Raw genomic sequence first — 19,026 nt, forward strand, 5'->3', positions numbered from 1 at the left:
TGGTTTTTGTGTCTTCTTAAGTAGGATCTTTCTTTTTGTAAGATTATACAAATTATTTCATATAACTTCTCTTAATACTTAAATTCTTTTTAGACTGCTTAATATCCAATTAATTGAGAGTATTTGTTCAATACCTATTGGAGTCAAAAGAAGCAGGAATTCAGGATTAAGTATAGTGTCTCTGAAGGTAAGAGAAGCATGATAAAACAAAGCCAGAGTATCTCTAATATTGTTTTGTTTTTGTTTTTGTTTTTGTTTTGGCATGTCCAGACCTTTCATTTATTTTATACAAACACTACCTCTACCCCCTCCTATCCTCCTATTCAGTAACTTCTAAGCTGCTTTCTATCTCTACAAATTTGCTGATTCTAGTCATCTTTTTATAGGTGATAGCATATATTTGTCCATAGATACCTTGCTTATTTCACTGAGTGTAATGTTTTCAAGGTTCTTCCATGTATGTCTTATAACGTCATCTGATGTGCTTCTGAGACATCATTTGCACCCATTTAGATCTCACAAACTCTAGGAACTTAGTCATTCTTTCTTCATTTAAGCAAACATTTTAAATGCCTTCTCTGCACCAAGAAATATACCAGGTGTGGGGATCCAACAGTGAACTAGATTTGCCCTCAAGGAGCTTAAACAGACAACTGTCACATTAAGAAAATAGTACACATTACTAATGGGAGTAACAATTTCTCTGGATTGTGACATTTGAGTGATTCCAGAAGGATAAATAGAATATGGGCATCTCTAGGCAGAGGAAACAGTAATCATAAAAGGCCTTATGAGCTATTAAGGTTTGTAAGCCATGTTAAGGTGTTCTGACTTTACTCAGAAGGCATGGGGAACCAAGCAACAGTAGTGATTTAATTAGAGAAGTGAAATAATCAAATTTGACTTCTAAAAAGATTACTCTGGCCAAAGTGTAGAAAATGGATGTCTGAGGCCAAGACTGGAACCAAGAAGGCCAAGCTATTGTCAAAATCTTATTAAGAGATAATAATGGTGGCCTGAAAGTTAGTGAAATTGAATGAAACAGACGATTCAAGAGATATTTTGGATGAAGAAAAGAAAAAATTTGCAATTGATTGAGTGCAGAGAAAAGAGAAGGGGAAAAGAGGAGCCAAGCATTGCATCCAGCTTTCTACTTTAAGAAACTGAGTGGGTGGATGGTGGTACCATTCACTGAAATAAGAAATAAAGAAGTAACAAGTTTGGGGAGAAGAGCATATGTTGGGTTTTAGACGTATTGAGTTTGACATGCCTGTGGAGTATCCAAGTGAAAATACCTAGAAGGCAATTTATGGGTTTGGAATTCAGGAAAATGACCAGCCTGGAGTCATAAGCTGAATATGAGACTGAAGCTCCCAAGTGTGCTGACGTAGACAAACCAAGAAAAATAAAACAAACATGATCCTAATTCACTAATGACCAGACGATGTTCATGCATATTAGAGAATGGTGACTAAAAAGAATAATGAATTCTGAAACCCAAATAAAATAGTGCCACAGAAATTCTACCTCTAATTTCAAATTACCATGCAGTCTGGGGGCCTTCCAAATACTGTGGGGGTTAAACATTAATTATCTTTAGAGAAAAAGAAAATTCATCAAAAAGAGGCTAGTGACTGGTTACCCAGTCAGACAAGGTTTTGAAGAACAAACAAAAATACCTATATGTGCTTGAAAGAAAGATGTGAGAGATCTGACAAACAGAGCAAAGCCAGCAGAGAGGGTCACCTAGGATGAAAGACCTGGAGTCAGAAATTTTAATAATCTGGAAAAATGTACATCATTTAAATTTGCACAAAATATTAAGAATGATCTGAAGAATGAAAGGAAATAAGGAATGGTAGTGTTCTAGTTTGCTAATGCTGCAGAATGCAAAACACCAGAGATGGATTGGCTTTTATAAAAAGGGGGTTTATTTCGCTACACAGTTACAGTCTTAAGACCATAAAGTATCCAAGGTAACACATCAGTAATTGGGTACCTTCACTGGAGGATGGCCAATGGTGTCTGGAAAACCTCTGTTAGCTGGGAAGGCATGTGGCTGGCGTCTGCTCCAAAGTTCTGGTTTCAAAAATGGCTTTCTCCCAGGACGTTCCTCTCTAACAAGCTTGCTCCTCTTCAACACATCACTCGCAGCTGCACTGAGTTCCTTCTCTTTGAGTCAGTTCATTTATATGGCTCCACTGATCAAGGCCCACCCTGAATGGGTGGGGCCACGCCTCCATGGAAATATCCCGTCAGTTATCATCTACAGTTGGGTGGGGCGCATCTCCATGCAAACAACCTAATCCAAACGTTCCAACTTAATCCCCACTATTATGTCTGCCCCACAAGATTGCATCAAAGAATATGGCTTTTTCTGGGAGACATAATACATTCAAACCGGCACAGGTAGAAAGGTAGAAATTTTGAAGCAAAATCATGGACCTGACCTATAGAGGAGGGGAGGGGTCCACAAACTAAGGCCCGGTAGAGACAAAGCCTGTTTTTATAAATAAAGTTTAATTAAAACATAGTCACACCCATTCACTTACATGCTGTCTATGGCTACCTTCACATAAAACAGCAAAGGGAATAGTTAAAACAGAGACTGTGTGGCCCCAAAAGCCTAAAATATTTACCATCTGGCTCTTTACAGAAAGTTTGCCAACCACTATTATAGACCAACATGACTGCCTTAAGGAAGAATAGAAAGAAACCTGTTTAAAAATGTGGTCAGATCCCCCCTACGTGCGATCGGACACCCAAGGGAGTGAATCTCCCTGGCAACGTGGAATGTGACTCCCAGGGAGGAATGTAGACCTGGCATCATGGGATGGAGAACATCTTGACCAAAAGGGGGATGTGAAAGGAAATGAAATAAGCTTCAGTGGCAGAGAGATTCCAAAAGGAGCCGAGAGGTCACTCTGGTGGGCACTCTTACGCACAATTTAGACAACCCTTTTTAGGTTCTAAAGAATTGGGGTAGCTGGTGGTGGATACCCGAAACTATCAAACTACAACCCAGAACCCATGAATCTCGAAGACAATTGTATAAAAATGTAGCTTATGAGGCGTGACAATGGGATTGGGAAAGCCATATGGACCACACTCCCCTTTGTCTACTTTATGGATGGATGAGTAGAAAAATAGGGGAAGGAAACAAACAGACAAAGGTACCCAGTGTTCTTTTTTACTTTAATTACTCTTTTTCACTTTAATTATTATTCTTGTTATTTTTGTGTGTGTAGTAATGAAGGTGTCAGGGATTGATTTAGGTGATGAATGTACAACTATGTAATGGTACTGTGAACAATCGAATGTACGATTTGTTTTGTATGAATGCGTGGTATGTGAATATATCTCAGTAAAATGAAGATTTAAAAAATAAATAAATAAAAATAAAAAATAAAAATGTGGTCAGAAAAGAAGACTAGAGAAACAATATTAAGGATTAAGCCACTTTACATCAAAGTACCACTTACATTGGAAGGCCTAAACTGAAAAAAGAAAGGCTTTTAACTGATAATTGAGGTTGTTATTCAGTGGGTTTTGAACATTTCTGATTTTCTTTAGATTCTTTATGATTAATGCTATTAGATTCAGCTTCCAAGCCAATATACATTTAAGCCAACCTAATAATTCCTGTGAGTAAAATGGAATCTTGAGGAATTTGAGAAGCTATTCCATGAAGACAATTTTACGACACAACACATTTAAGCAAGTGGGTAATCAACTTAGTTGTACTAGATAGCCCTAGCTATATAAGTATAAAGAATGAAAAATGTTTCCTCAAGTTACAGGGAGCCGGATTCATAACCATCCGTCACTTGCTTAGGCAAGTTACCGAGATAAACTTTGCAGAAAAATAACAAAGCGTGTGTCCCTGCATCTTGGCTGTTGAGAATGAGATTGTTTGTCTGATTAATGTCAGCAAAGAGGCTTGTAGAAACGCATTTCCAGCTGATTAGTTCAAAAGGTGTCAATCTCATGCAGCTTTATGACCTGTAGGCTACATGCCAGTTGTATATTTGCTTTTTATAAACTAACAAACAAAGATGAATGACTAAATCTGAGCATTCTTCTTTGGCACCTGTAGCATATTTTGCCTAAGGGAAGACACTGTGGGAGTATGGAAGAGGTTGCAGAGGAGAAGGTGAGGGGCATCTAACCCTTAATTTGCCAGATTAATGGAGAGGAAATATAATATTTGAAACTACTTACCCTATTCAGTAGTTTCTGTTTATGTTAAATGAGTGTAAAGGAAAAACCTGCCAGAGTATCAAATATTATTGTTAAATTGCTCTCCCAAGTACTCATTCCAAATCCCTGGAGTAAAATTTCTTAAATGTATCATAAAATGCATATTAAAGATTCCTCATGAAATCTCCACATATAATCAGGAATTGCTTCTGAAAAGGTAATTTTTAATTGTCTTTTGGAAGCCAGATGATCTTGGTACAACAGGTCAAAAGTCTCCTACTTTGGAAACCTAAGTTTAATAACTCTGCTATTTCTTTGAGAGAGATGTAGAAGAAATACAACATATTACATTATTATTATTATATATCCTCATGGAAAAATCAGATTACAGCATAGTTTCATATACTCTTTCTTCCACTAAATGTATTGAGAAATATTTAAGCATTTTTCATCTTCATGGCCTTTTGGCTAAGAAAGTAATATTTTGATAAATTTATATAAAATTTCAAAGCTTAGTTTCATTTGATTTTCTTAAAATATGACTAAAATTTGTCAAAGGAATAAAAATGCAGTTTAAAATAAAGTTCATTATTTTGAAAATGTAAGTGTAAAACTGTCATAAGGAAAAACATGTAATAAGATCTGCCCATCAGAAATTCTGGCCCATACATTTTTTTGTGTGTACAGATATTTTGGTAACAAAAAATTTTAATATTGATGTAAAATAAGGTTCAACACCATAAATTAAATTTAAGTATTTACTGATTGAGCTATTTCTTTTTCAACTTCAAGGAAAATAGTGAGAAGATTTTTAGTTACTGTTTCTGGATAAGCTAGGTCTCCATCAGTTGTAAATAACAGAAAATTCAACCCAAGCAGGTTTAAGGAGAAAGGGAATTCCTTGGCTTCCATTAACTGAAAAGCTTAGGTCAGATGGTGCGGTTTTTTGCAGAAACCCTGAAGATGTCAGCCACTATGACCGGCTGTCTTTATCGCAAGCCCTTGAGTCCGCTTCCTCTAGGATAGCTTCATTCCCAGAAAGGTGGTGTTTTGGCAGGGGGGGGGTGACGAAAGAGGGGAGGGTGTAAGAAGGAGTCTCTTTTCAGACACTTCCTGAGATTGACATTAGGTCACGTGTACATTTCTGAACCAAGCATGATGGACTCAGTCTCCCTTCATTGAGAATTGGAGAGGGCTGCATACCCAAATGAACATTTAGAGCTGTTGCCTAAGGAAAGGAAAATGAGTATTAGGAAGGAAATCACAAATGTTCACTGCAGCCTTCTTCAGTTAGGCAAAATGGCTTTAGGGCACTGAGCCAGGCCCTCTTGTCTCTTGTTTCTCACCTTACTTGTGTTGTTGTTGATCTACTTGCTAGACTGAGCAATTTAACTCAATTTAGACTATTTTCTTTTGTCTCAGTTTGCTTTCAGATAATGAAAGGGCTTGCTTGCAGTCTATGGCTTACATTCTATTTAAAAATGGCCTACAGCAAATAAGTGACTACTGTTGTTTTTTAAAATAAAAGTTATTCAAAAACACACATGTAAAACATACAGGTTAACTAGATGTTTTAAGCTGAGCTTACTATAATAGGGTCACACCAAGACCTGATGCTTAGGCTTAAAGATGCTAAAACTATTTTGTCAACTCCCCAAAAAGTGATTTAAGTCTTCAGAAACAACGTTTTTATTAACCTATACTAAGAAATATAACTGCCAAGCAAACCAAAATTCTTGCATCAACTGGTCAGTGAATAATGACCTTAAAGAACAATGACATCGAACAATCATAACCTGACATACTCTTCTACTAATAGGTGGGCTTACATGTTTCAAATGAACTACTTACATGGACAATTGAATGTAGTTTCCTTTTGATATTCCTGGAGAAGTCATAAGAAAATTCTATCCATTACTCCTGTTATATCACCAACACTGTAGGTCATTGTTTCATGATGGATCTTATAAATTCCAATATTTACACTTACCACATTTTTAATTAATACGTCCATTTTAGGGGAAGTATACTACGGGCTCAAGCTCCTGTGGAAATTTTGGGAAATGCCTTAATTTTATCTGGAACACATTTTATAGATCCTTTCTTAAGAGAGCTATATCCTTGAAAGGCAACTGGCTAATCTTAATCCATTTTGTGTTGATTTATATTTGCTTCATTCACAGACGGTTGTTTTCTGATTTTTTCCCAAATTTTAGAGCTTTACCCTAGGTAGGTCTCTATCCATTTACCATGCACACTTAACTCTGTTAACTCCTAGTACATTTTCTCTAAAACACAGAAGGCTTGAGTCATTATACTTAAAACTAATCCACATTCCTTTGCACTACTGAGAGATTGTTCTTATCAGTAATTTTTTAAATTTCTTACTCAGAATCACTATTATATGATTCTTTTCAACCATTTCCAATCCTAATATTTACTTTACATGAAAGCTGCTTGCAAGTGTTGTATTTATATTTCATCTGGTTTCAAAAAGTATGTTTCAGAAAGCACTATAAGATGGGGGGGGGGTGTCACTGATGTAAACAAACAAACCAAACAAAAAAGCATTCCACATCATGGCATAAAAAGAATTGTCTTTTGGTCTACATTTCTCTCTACAGATGGACTCATTGACTGCATGGATCCTGATTGCTGCTTACAGAGTTCCTGCCAAAACCAGCCCTACTGTCGTGGACTGCCTGATCCCCAGGACGTCATTAGCCAAAGCTTACAATCACCATCTCAGCAAGCTGCCAAATCCTTCTATGATCGAATCAGTTTTCTTATAGGATCTGATAGCACCCATGTTATACCTGGAGAAAGTCCTTTCAATAAGAGGTTAATGCATATTTTTCTTATATAGATTTGTAGTGATTTTACCAACAGTCATATGCACTTTATGTTAAATGCTGATGACTGTCAATTTGAGAAATGTGTTTTTACAAAAATGCAGTTTTTCCTCTTCGGCAAATTCTTCACCAAACTTTGCCTTTCAAGCATGTTTGACACAGTCCGCACACATACTTTGTCAATTTCAACAACTTAGATATAACAGGACATTCCATTAAGGAGTCAATAAATCTTCATTTAACTAGTTGTTTTGTTACCACAGTTGGAAATGTTTCTAAAGAAGCAATGAAAAGACCCTAAAAGGCAAAACAAGTACACTTTTTTTTAGCTGAGCTCACTAAATAAAATAAATTATGAATTAATGTAATGGAACTGCTAACAGCACAGCAGTAAGATTGTGTAAGTTGTTTGGTGCTTTACGGAGCAGTAATGACCTGAAAATAAACCAGTAAGTGAGAGCAGGTGTCTTATGTCTCACTGAGCAAAAGAAGATGATTTACACTAGAACTCCTGGGTCTGCAGTAATTTAACAGCATTAATGCAGTTAGGCCCAGCAGTTGATTAAAAGTTGTTGTACAAACGTTCCTTATTGTCCCCTTAAATCTCGTACTTCTTGGTCCCTGCAGATTTACGGATTGCCTTGGAATTAACTGAAAAGTATACTTTACTTCATGTGAGCACTAGATATATGACTTATGCAAAGAAGCAGAGAGTTTATAATTTTAAAAATTCATCTCTAATTATTGGTCTTGATAACTCTCCAAAAAACAGATGGCAATGAATTAAAACCCGGGGTAAACACCAGACATTTAAGGAATGTAAATTACACTGAATTAAAACAGGCATTGTCTTGGGAGTATTTCAGGTCTGATTTTGTGAATAACAATTGACTGCATATGATAGTGTTATTTTATCCTTAGGTTGAATTATCTATAAATCATGAAAATGTTGGCCTAAAAAGACAAATGTTCATTCTAATTCTTCTACTTTTCCCACAGCCTTGCATCTGTCATCAGAGGCCAAGTATTAACTGCTGATGGAACTCCACTTATTGGAGTAAATGTCTCATTTTTCCATTACCCGGAATATGGATATACTATAACCCGCCAGGATGGAATGTGAGCTAGTTCTATCACATTATCTCTGTTTGAAGTATTTTAAGTGTAAAACCTGGACATTCTTGCATCACCCAGAATGTTTTATTGTCCCTTTTAATGTAGAATTGTAACAAGTTTTAGAATCCAGAAATTTGTGACAGTACTTGAGGCAGAAATTTAAAGTACTGATATACTGCTCTTCTTTAAAATTTCTTTTTTTAAGGGACAATACTAGTATTGTGGTTTTGTAGAAGAATGTTCTTTTTCTTAGGAGAGACATGTTGAAACATTTAGGGTTGACATTCATAATGTCTAAAACTTAAGCTCTGATGGTTCCACAAAGAGCAAAAAGATAAACAGATAAAGCAAATTTGGCAAAATGTTACCAAATTGGTGAATCTAGGTAAAGAATATATGGGTTTTCCTTGTATAATTCTTTTAATATTCCTGCAGGCTTGAAAATTTTTAACATAAAAGTTGTGGGAAAGCACTGATTTTCTTTATAAAGTATATTAATTTAAGGAAGTGGATATTGGTAGCATATGGGATCCAGATAATTCACTAAGTGTATCTTGTTTTTTCTTAGGTTTGACTTGGTGGCAAATGGTGGGGCTTCTCTAACTTTGGTATTTGAACGATCCCCATTCCTCACTCAGTATCACACTGTGTGGATTCCATGGAATGTCTTTTATGTGATGGATACCCTAGTCATGAAGAAAGAAGAGAATGACATTCCCAGCTGTGATCTGAGTGGATTTGTGAGGCCAAATCCTATCATTGTGTCATCACCTTTATCCACCTTTTTCAGATCCTCTCCTGAAGACAGTCCCATTATTCCTGAAACACAGGTAAAGTCTTCTAGCAGGCAGTATTTTTTAATAAACCAGATCATGTGATTTCCAAAGATTTGTAAGAAAGGATTACAGAATTCCAATGCTATCGTAAATAATTCTCTAGAATAGAATGTGATGTGTATGTGCACCAGAGTAGATAAAAAAATATTTTTTCTTCAGGCTATATCTATATATATTTATTAGTTGTAACCAAACAGAAAAGCAACTTAAATTCAACAGCTGAAAATGTGCTTTTTTATCCATTCATTCATTGAAAAAAGTTATGAGCACCTATATGTACCTGGCAGCCTGACTGACTTCGTGGCAAGTGCTAATCATACTTACTTAGTACATAGTCATAATCCTCCATAACTTACTGTTTAATTATTATCATAAGTAAAAAAAAAAGTCTTGGAAAAGATGTTGACAGAAAAGTTTCATTTTTCTCAAGATACTATCATCTAAAAAATTTAGTTATCATGTCTTAAGCTCTATTAATTTGTAGTTCATAAAGCCCTATTCTCCTCAGGAAAAAAAAAACTATATACCTTTTTGAAAAAAAAGCCATAATTTCACTATTCACTTTTATCTACTGAAATACCTGAGGATTGTTTTCCTTTCCATATGTCTCCAATTAGAAATAACTTTCAGATCTTAAAGGCAGGACATTAAGTACAATAATAATGGACTTTTTCATAAAGTGCTGAGTAAAAAAAAGGTGCTTTTTAAAATACAACAGCTCATAGCAGCTTTGTCATATTCATTCCACAGATACTTATTGGACACCTGTTATGGACTTGGCCCTGTTATATAGGAACAGAGCAGAAAACCCCACAGATGAAGTTCCAGCTTTCAAGGAGCTTAACAAACTAATTGGTAGAAAGAGACAATAAACAAATTAATATGTCAGGTTGTTATAAGGCTTATTAAAAATAATAAAGTAGTTAGAGTAGACAGAGTGCACTTTTATACTGTGTAGTCAGGGAGAATCTCTTTGATAAGGTGACATTTCAGTAGAAACTTTAACAAACTGAAGGATAAGCCATGAAAACAGAGGAAGAGAATTCCAATCAGAGCAAAGAGCAAGTTCAGAAGCTCCGAGAGGAAAACATACTTGGCTTGTTCAAAGAATAGCAAGGAGGCCAGCTGGTGTGGGTGGAGTAAAAGTGGTGGTACACAAATCGCAATTACCGAAGGCCATGGCTAGAATAAGGACTTTTCTACTCTAAGTAACAGGAAGCCATTATGGGTTTCTAAGCAGAGCAGTAACAGCAAACTAATTTATTTCGTTAAAGGATCATGGTTGTTCCTATGCTGAGAATATTCTATATAGGGTAAGGGTTGAAGGAAAGAGACCAATTAGGGGGCAATCTCAGTCGTCTAGAGGAGAAGTGACGGTCATTCAACAAAGGGGGTTGGGGTAGACATGGGTAGAAGTGGATATGTAACAGTGTAGTCCAGGGAGAAGGTTGGGACTAAGAATATAAATTGAATCATCAGTGTCTTGATGTACTTAAAACATGGGATGAGGTCACCAGGGGGGAGTTGATAGACATTTAAAAAGTGAGCCAAGAAGGCCTAGCATAACAAAATATGGAGAAGACTCACAGGCAAATATGATTCAGAAGAGACACCTCAATGATTTGCTGTGTAATAGTCAAGAGTCTTTGAGCAGAAACCTTAGTAAGTTCATCGTAACACTATTCAATTTAATGCTTCCACCCCATGGTCCATCTTGTAGTAACTCTGAACTCCTCAGGCAGTCCTAAAACAGACAACCTAGAGGCATTATTTGTCTATATGTGGCAAATTTCTAACAAGCCAGGACATTGAAATGGCTTCATATAGTCAGTGTTTCTATAAATGCATGGAGCATTTTTTTCTATTCATTCATAAAGTCAGCAAACATTTAGTAAAAATTTACTGAGATACTATTAGGTACCAGGTACTCTACAGGAATAAAAAGCATAATAAGACATAGAACCAGTCATTCTAAATGTGATAAATATTTGAATAAAGTACTGTGGAAGTTCAAAAGACATCAGTTCCTAAGGAAGCCAAAGAAAGCATCACTGAGGAGGTCGGCCTTAAAGAATGATTAGGCAGAAGGGGTGGGGGCAGGGGAAGGATATTCCAGGTTGAAGGAAATGTGTGCACAGTGTGATAGTAAAAACTGATGAGCAATTTAAATGTAGGGTATTTAAGGGGAAAGAAGCATACAAGACTGGGGCCTGATTAATGGCCCTGAAATGCCATCCAATAGCAATATGAAACCAGGGAACCAGTAAAGTTTTTTCAGCATTTCTCTAAAGATAACTCAAGTGGCAAAATGCATAACTGATAGGGGACAGAGACAAGTGAACAGTCTGTTGTTCACTGTACTTCCATACATATTCAGGGCTTGGAGGAGGAGCACCTAACAAACACAATGATAGTGGAAATGGAGAAGAGCTGATGGATTAGACAGAGATGTGGGGGGTAGAATTGTCAGGACTTACTTTCTATCTAACTGAATGTTTAATGGGGTCAAGAATGGGAGTTAGTGATCATTCAGCTGGCAAAGTAGTCTTAATAGTTTATTTTCCCGCTCTGGGCTGGATTTTTACTTCTACTCATGCAAAATAGCATGGTCAAGTTAAATTACACAAGCGAAACACATGCTTTAGTGAACTAAATTACAGATATTTGTTCCATGGAAGTAGGTTAATGATGACGGAGACAATAATCAGTTATTAAAATTAGGAATAACACATGAGATTTTGAAATAGAGAAGCAGCTCCTAGAAGATCATAGGACATACATATTAATGGAAGACTGTCTTACATATAGAAAAAATTATTTTTAAAATAAAATTAAAAGGAAATAAATGATATATACTTTAGGGTCCAATCACTTTTATTTTCAGGGCTGTTCAGGAGTCACAGAATCTATCTTTCAAACTAACCCATTGATATTTCAACCTGATGATGGGAGAACAATGAGTTTTGTTTAATTATTGACCCTACACCTATTCCCAAATGTCCTACAAAAGTACTGTCAATCTTAAATAGTTTCTCTGGGTCTAATGGAGCGGTAAAAAATTTCTGTTTGTAAACTGTTTTGCTTAACACAGTTCTGTGGCTGAATTCAGTTAATATGTTTGTTAAGGAAAATCCTAATTGTAATAAATTGGTATATCATTTATAGCAGTGTGTTCTTAATCTATTATATTGCATTGCATTCCTCTTTGTGCCAACACTGATGCATGTGCCAGAATGGAAGTTTGTTTAGTCCATTCATTTGTGCTGCTTCCAACTGTGTGATTGTTTATATGGAAACTGATGGCTGTGTCCTTAGTTTCAGGGGTTCTACTTAAGATATTAAAATTTGGAGATGGCAGAAATACATCATTCCTAACCACTCCATTAAATCTGTTCTCTGTGAGAGGTGATGGGGAAGAAAGAGGAAACATTACTGAACACTGAGTCACTATTCTAAGATCTTTCTAACATGAAAAGACAATCCTTTATGTCTGAATAATGAATCTCAATAGGGAAATATGAAGAAGACTTTGAGAACACTAATTATTAGTGAATAAAGTAGTGAGATCCTGGCAAAGGTTCTTGAACACAGACTGCCTCGCACTTCACATAAATTGTCTAAGCCCAGGAAGAGATATTATTATGAAACAAATGAATAGGAACATTGGGAAGGAGAATCTGAATTGTTCAGCAAGATATTACAAATTACATAAAATATGTATTTCAAAATAGTTAAGGGCATCATATATTGTATATGCCAGTATAAATTTTGTTTATGTTCATTGAGCTAGTCACAGTGACTGGTACCTCTGGAGTTACAAATACAATTTTTAAAAATTTTTAAAGGAGATAATCCTTACGCAGATAATTATATTAACTTTTTCCCATCCAGCCTCAGTTCAAAATGCATGTATTGTCTGCTTTGTGCATTCAATAACACATTAGTTGCTCTCTGGGAAAAAATTTATACAGCTTTAAAATATTCACTTATTTACCATCATATAAAAATCAGTGGTGAGTAGCTCAATGTTTAATGAAGTATGAGAATGTGCTATTGTTACATTATCTCTCAACATGGATTTGGAATTTGCTACGACTTAACCCAAATAAATTGGTCTTTTTTGTTATCATATCAGCTTTTATAGGCTGGGACCAGTCAGGTGATGAGGCCATGGGCATAGGTTTTGTCCCTGAATCAGCCAGCTGGTGTCGATCAGATCTTTGGCCTGGACCGCATAGCTGTCCTGAGTTAACCATCTTACAAATGTGTGCTCTAATTCTCCAGGGTGACTGGGGTGAAAGATGGGTTAGTGAGAATCTACTGTGACTGCTAAACTAACAAGTCAGTGCATGTCGGCCTGATGGAGCAGTCACAGTGCCTGGATGAAGGGTAGCACCTGAGGTATGATTAACTCAGGAAGCAATGACAGGAGGAGGAAAATTGGGCTGACAGCACTTATTCTTAATTGTGCATATTTTTGAATAGGGAGTCTTTGGTGCCTTATTTTAGTTGCTTTATTAGATTCTTTTAAACATATTTTATCTTGTAAGTCATACAAATTCACATTTTGAACTTTCTGCTTTACTCAAACTTAGGTACTCCATGAAGAAACCACAATTCCAGGAACAGATTTGAAACTTTCCTACTTGAGTTCCAGAGCAGCAGGATATAAGTCAGTTCTGAAGATCACTATGACTCAGTCTGTTATACCATTTAATTTAATGAAGGTTCATCTTATGGTAGCTGTAGTAGGAAGACTCTTTCAAAAGTGGTTTCCTGCTTCACCAAACTTGGCCTATACTTTTATATGGGATAAAACAGATGCATATAATCAGAAGGTCTATGGTCTATCTGAAGCTGTTGGTAAGTTCCATATAAATCTTTTCTGCATCTAAAAAACTGTCTTGCAGTTAGAACTATCAGAAAACTCATTGTAACCCACGGAAAGACAATGTAGATAAGTGCATAGGAAGACAGTAATTTTGTTCTAAGGAAGTTATACCTGGTTTAGATCTACCATGGGAAAAAGGAACGTAGTCCCTATGACAAGAAGAAAATATAAGTGTTTCTGAATGAAATTATATCTGAGAGGAATGTTCTGAATAATATAATATTTTACATCGTCATATTCATTTTTTTAATGTTGCTTTCCTTAATGTGTCTCTTCCTTGGTTTTTTTTTTCATTTTTAACCTTATCTGCCTAGCCTGTCTATCCTTTTCTGTGCTTTCCGTTATCTGTTTCAACTCATGATGATATTTAACCAGGGTATCAAAATCAGACAAATTTGTGTTCAAAAATTATTTCAGCTTTTTTTTCTTGCAATCTTATTGAGATAGTCACATACCATACAGTCATCCAAAGTATACAATTGGTTGTTCAAAGTATCATCATATAGTTGTGCATTCATCACCACAGTGAATTTTTGAACATTTTCATTACTCCAAAAAAAAATGAAAATAAAAGTAAAAAGGAACACCCTAAACAACCCCCCATTATTCATTTACTTTTTTGTCCCAATTTTTCTACTCACCTGTCCATATACTAAACAAAGGGAGTGTGAGCCACAAGGTCCTCTACAATCACATGGTCACACCATATAAAATATACAGTTATACACTCATCTTCAAGAATCAAAGCTACCAGGTTGCAGTTCAACAGTTTCAGGTATTTCCTTCTAGCCATTCCAACACACCAAAAACTAAAAAGGAATATCTATATAATTCATAAGAATAATCTCCAGAATGATCTCTTGACTCCATTTGAAATCTCTCATCTCCTGAAACTTTACTTTGTTTCATTCCTCTTCCCCTTTTTGCTTAAGAAGGCTTTCTCAATCTCACCAGGCCAGGTCCAGACTCATCCCTGGGAGTCATGTCCAGCATTGTTAGGGAGATCTACACCCCTAGGAGTCATGTCCCATGTAGGGGGGAGGGCAATGTGTCCACCTGCCAGGTTGGCTTAGAGAAAGAGCCCACATCTATTTCAGCTCTTTTTACTTAGAAGGGCCAGTCAATTCATTGGAAATACATTCTTAAACCATCAGTCAAACCAATCATTTAACTGAATGACTGGAACAATAAATTTAAAAGTTGGACATGTTGTGATATATAGTATAGCTTTTTTTTTAATTCACTTTTACTGAGATATATTCACATACCATGCAGCGCACAAAGCATACATTCAGTTGTTCACAGTACCATTATATAGTTGTGCGTTCATCACCAAAATTAATTTTTGAACATTTTCATTACCACACACAAAAATAATAAGAATAAAAACTAAAGTGAAAAAGAACAATTAAAGTAAAAAAGAACACTAGGTGCTTTTTTTTTTTTTTTTTTTTTTTGCCCCAATTTGTTTACTCTTTCATCCATACACTGGACAAAGGGGAGTGTGGTCCATATGGCTTTCCCAATCTCATTGTCACCCCTCATAAGCTACATTTTATACAGTCAAGAGTTCTGGGTTGTAGTTTGATAGTTTCAGGTATTTACTGCTAGCTATTCCAATTCATTAGAACCTAAAAAGGATTATCTGTATTGTGCGTAAGAGTGCCCACCAGAGTGACCTCTTGGCTCCTTTTGGAATCTCTCTGCCACTGAAACTTATTTCATTTCCTTTCCCTTTTGGTCAAGAAGATGTTCTCCATCCCACAATGCCGGGTCTAGATTCCTCCCTGGGAGTCGTAGTCCATGTTGCCAGGGGGATTCACTCCCCTGGGTGTCAGATCCCACGTAGGGGAGAGGGCATTGATTTCACCTGCCAAGTTGGCTTAGCTAGAGAGATGGTCACATCTGAGCAACAAAGAGGCATTTGGGAGGAGGCTCTTAGGCACAATTATAGGCAGGCCTAGCCTCTCCTTTGCAACAAGTCTCCCCAAGAGCGAGTCCTGTGGTAGAGGGCTCAGCCCATCAAACCACCAGTCCCCTATGTCTGTGAGCACATCAGCAACCATCAAGGTGGGGAAGCCCACACTCCTGAATTCTCCACCAGCTCCTAAAGGGGGCTATGCATATTTTTTTTCATTTTTTTTCAACTTTTTTTTTTTAATTAACTATATAAAAAAAAAATACAGCAAAAAAACCATTTCAAACAAACCATAATATAACAAGGCAATAAGAAAAAGACAACTAACCTAAATTAACTACTTCACTTCCAACATGTTCCTGCTCTACCCCAAGAAAATAACTTAATATGGCAACATTTCTGTGAACTTGTTCCTACCATACCCATCAGAAATTAACAAACCATAGTGATTTCTGGGCATTCCCAGAATGTTAAATTTTCCCACAATAGCTTATCTGTTCTTATCGGGTTATCATTCCCACTCCATTAATTGCTCTCTATCGCTAGTTCCCCTACATTCTACATTATAAACCATTTATTTTACATTGTTCAATGTTCACATTAGTGGCAGCATATAATATTTCTCTTTTTGTGCCTGGCTTATTTCGCTCAGCATTATTATATAGTATAGCTTTAGCTCAAGTTCAGAACATCAAAAACTAAAGGACAGTGTGTGGTTTTTGTTCTATTTGTTTTACCTGAAAATATAAGAACACCTGAACAACCCATACCCCTCCATTATTCATTTACTTTTTTGCTCCGATTTTTCTACTAAACAGTTCAAAGGGAGTGTGAGCCACAAAGTGATTGTGAAATTAATATCTAATTTGTACTGGATTAGTTCAAATTAATCAGATAATTGTCACTTCTCTGTTCACTTTGTTCTAATTTTAAAAATGCGTGTTTCATTTTGAACTCTGATAAGTTTTAATTTGTGATTATTCATATTAATTTACTGTTTTTCAGTCCTAATAATCACATTGAATATAGTGTTATAACCTGCTTATCTTTTTTTCTATTGAGCATAATGTAAATATTTCCCATAACTTAATGCTCTTGGAAACCAAATAGCTGTAATTATTCAGATAACAACTAAAATAATGTTTTCTATTATTTAATCACCATTTGGTTCTGCCTTACCTGATTTAATTAATCAGTTACCCAATATGGACATCATTTCCTGTGAACACCTTTGTGAAACAGTGGTGTGGGGAAAAAACACTAATTTTATATAAGTCAATGGAAAATAATATTTGGAGACGATTTTTAGAAACACACTTTTGATGTGATCAGAATCTTCTCACATAAAAAATAAATTTTGTTCACAAATAAGTGGAAATATATAGTCTTGGAATACAATTGTGAAAAAAGCAGTTTTATGAAAATAATAAAATAAATTGTATTTCCACCAAAGTTGAGAAGAACTTTGATTTTTTTTTTTTTTTATCCCAGTGTCAGTTGGATATGAATATGAATCTTGTTTGGACCTGACTCTCTGGGAAAAGAGGACTGCCATTTTGCAAGGCTATGAATTAGATGCTTCCAACATGGGTGGTTGGACATTAGATAAACATCATGTGTTGGATGTTCAGAATGGTAAGTTCTTGTTCATAGACAGTTGATATTGTTCACTTTCAAAATTAATTAGATTGCACCAACATTTTATCCTGTGCATGCTAGAGAATCATTTAGTAGAAATACCAAAGCTATATTTTTAAAGACTATAAAAGCCTAAAGTGGGAACTAGGTAATAAATACTGTTTTAATGAACTTTAAAATGTTCATCTATTGACCACCAAAATAGTTTTTCTATTCAGTTATGTGGCTGATTTTGGTGCTGCAGTGAAAGGATTACATGGTAGGCTCTGACTTCACCACAGATTCATCTAGAAATGTCTGATTCTATGGTGAGTCAATGAGTGTGATCACAAAGTAGTTAAATACAGTTTAGCAAAAATGGAGGGGAGGATTAAAAAACAGTAAAGAAAAATCAAAAGTCTATTTGACTTTACCAAAATAGTCCTGATAGATCTTAATCTTTAGGTAATAAGTCTATTATAATTAAGTGGCTAGATTTTTTCAGTTCTAATTAGACTGCATTTGTGAAATAAAATACTCTCCCACTCAAATTGAGTTACATATACTATTTGACTTTGTGAGTATTAGTCAAAAAATAAATGAATAATCTGAGAAAAGAAACAAGAATCAAGGGTGTTACTTGTAGCAGATCTGATAGGAGAATACATGCTGAAGAAACACGTTTCTCTCCTTTTAGATATCACAAAACCAAAAAACATAAATTACTTGCAAAACATGACCAGCTTAATCTCATAAAGAAGATTATTTATAAACAAATTCTGTTGTGTTTACTGTGTTTCTAACATTTTGCCCACATACCGGCTGAATCTCAGATAATTTACAAGTGCATATTTAGCCTTCTGTCCTAAACTATATCACACTGGTAACTCTTTACTCTCCCTTTGCAAGTAGCCAGAGAAGAAAATTTCACAAATTTAGCGAAATAATCCAGCTTTTTACTTTGCAGAGGTTTGGGAAGGTTTAGAATGTTGTATTCAGTATGTAATACAATTAAATGTTTAACTATGTTAATGGTCACTTTTTTATATTAACATTGTTTTGATGTTCATTCGTTTTTATTTTTTTAGTAGGAGTTAGGGTACATTTAAAACTTTCAAATGTACTAAAATTATAGTTTCCAAGTCATAGTTCTTGAAAATGCCAAAAATAGTTTTGACAAGTCAGTTGTAAGAAAAATAAAGCCAGAAAAACCCTTCACACCTTCACTGTTTTGTAACAGTACTAAGCTCTCCCACCTTCCCAATTGTGTCCTGGACATCAACTGGTAATTTTTGCACACCAGAAGGTTAGATGCAGAGCCCAATAACTAGTGCCAGCCATATGCAGTGCATACATCGGAAAAATAGGATTCCCAACCAAGGAAGGTGCTCCGTGCATTATCTCAGGGCTTCTCTTGGTTTATCAATGGGTATCTGAAGCAACAGTAGCAACAAATTAACCACAGGATTTCACCCAAGAGGTTATGACCCAGTAGGAGGGCAAAGAGCTCTAGGAGAGTCCTCTGTAATTTAACACTGTTATGAAACCCAGAGCTCAGTATAGTATTCAGTTGGATTAAGAAACTTAGAGATATTC

General features: G+C 35.7%; 1 protein-coding gene across 4 annotated transcripts in view; it reads left to right on the forward strand.

Annotated features, from left to right (window-relative positions):
* The window catches only part of TENM3 (teneurin transmembrane protein 3), a 763,383-nt gene that overhangs the window by 680,675 nt on the left and 63,682 nt on the right, over positions 1-19,026 (forward strand). For all 4 annotated transcript variants that reach the window (XM_037831054.1, XM_037831055.1, XM_037831056.1 and 1 more), the window contains 5 exons: positions 6,825-7,041; positions 8,052-8,171; positions 8,737-8,998; positions 13,600-13,867; positions 17,305-17,448. In XM_037831054.1, the coding sequence (XP_037686982.1) occupies positions 6,825-7,041; positions 8,052-8,171; positions 8,737-8,998; positions 13,600-13,867; positions 17,305-17,448 (1,011 nt within the window). The remainder of the gene's footprint in view (positions 1-6,824; positions 7,042-8,051; positions 8,172-8,736; positions 8,999-13,599; positions 13,868-17,304; positions 17,449-19,026) is intronic.

This window comes from Choloepus didactylus, chromosome 3 (genome assembly GCF_015220235.1).
Source record: "Choloepus didactylus isolate mChoDid1 chromosome 3, mChoDid1.pri, whole genome shotgun sequence".
Taxonomy (NCBI): Eukaryota; Metazoa; Chordata; class Mammalia; order Pilosa; family Megalonychidae; genus Choloepus; species Choloepus didactylus.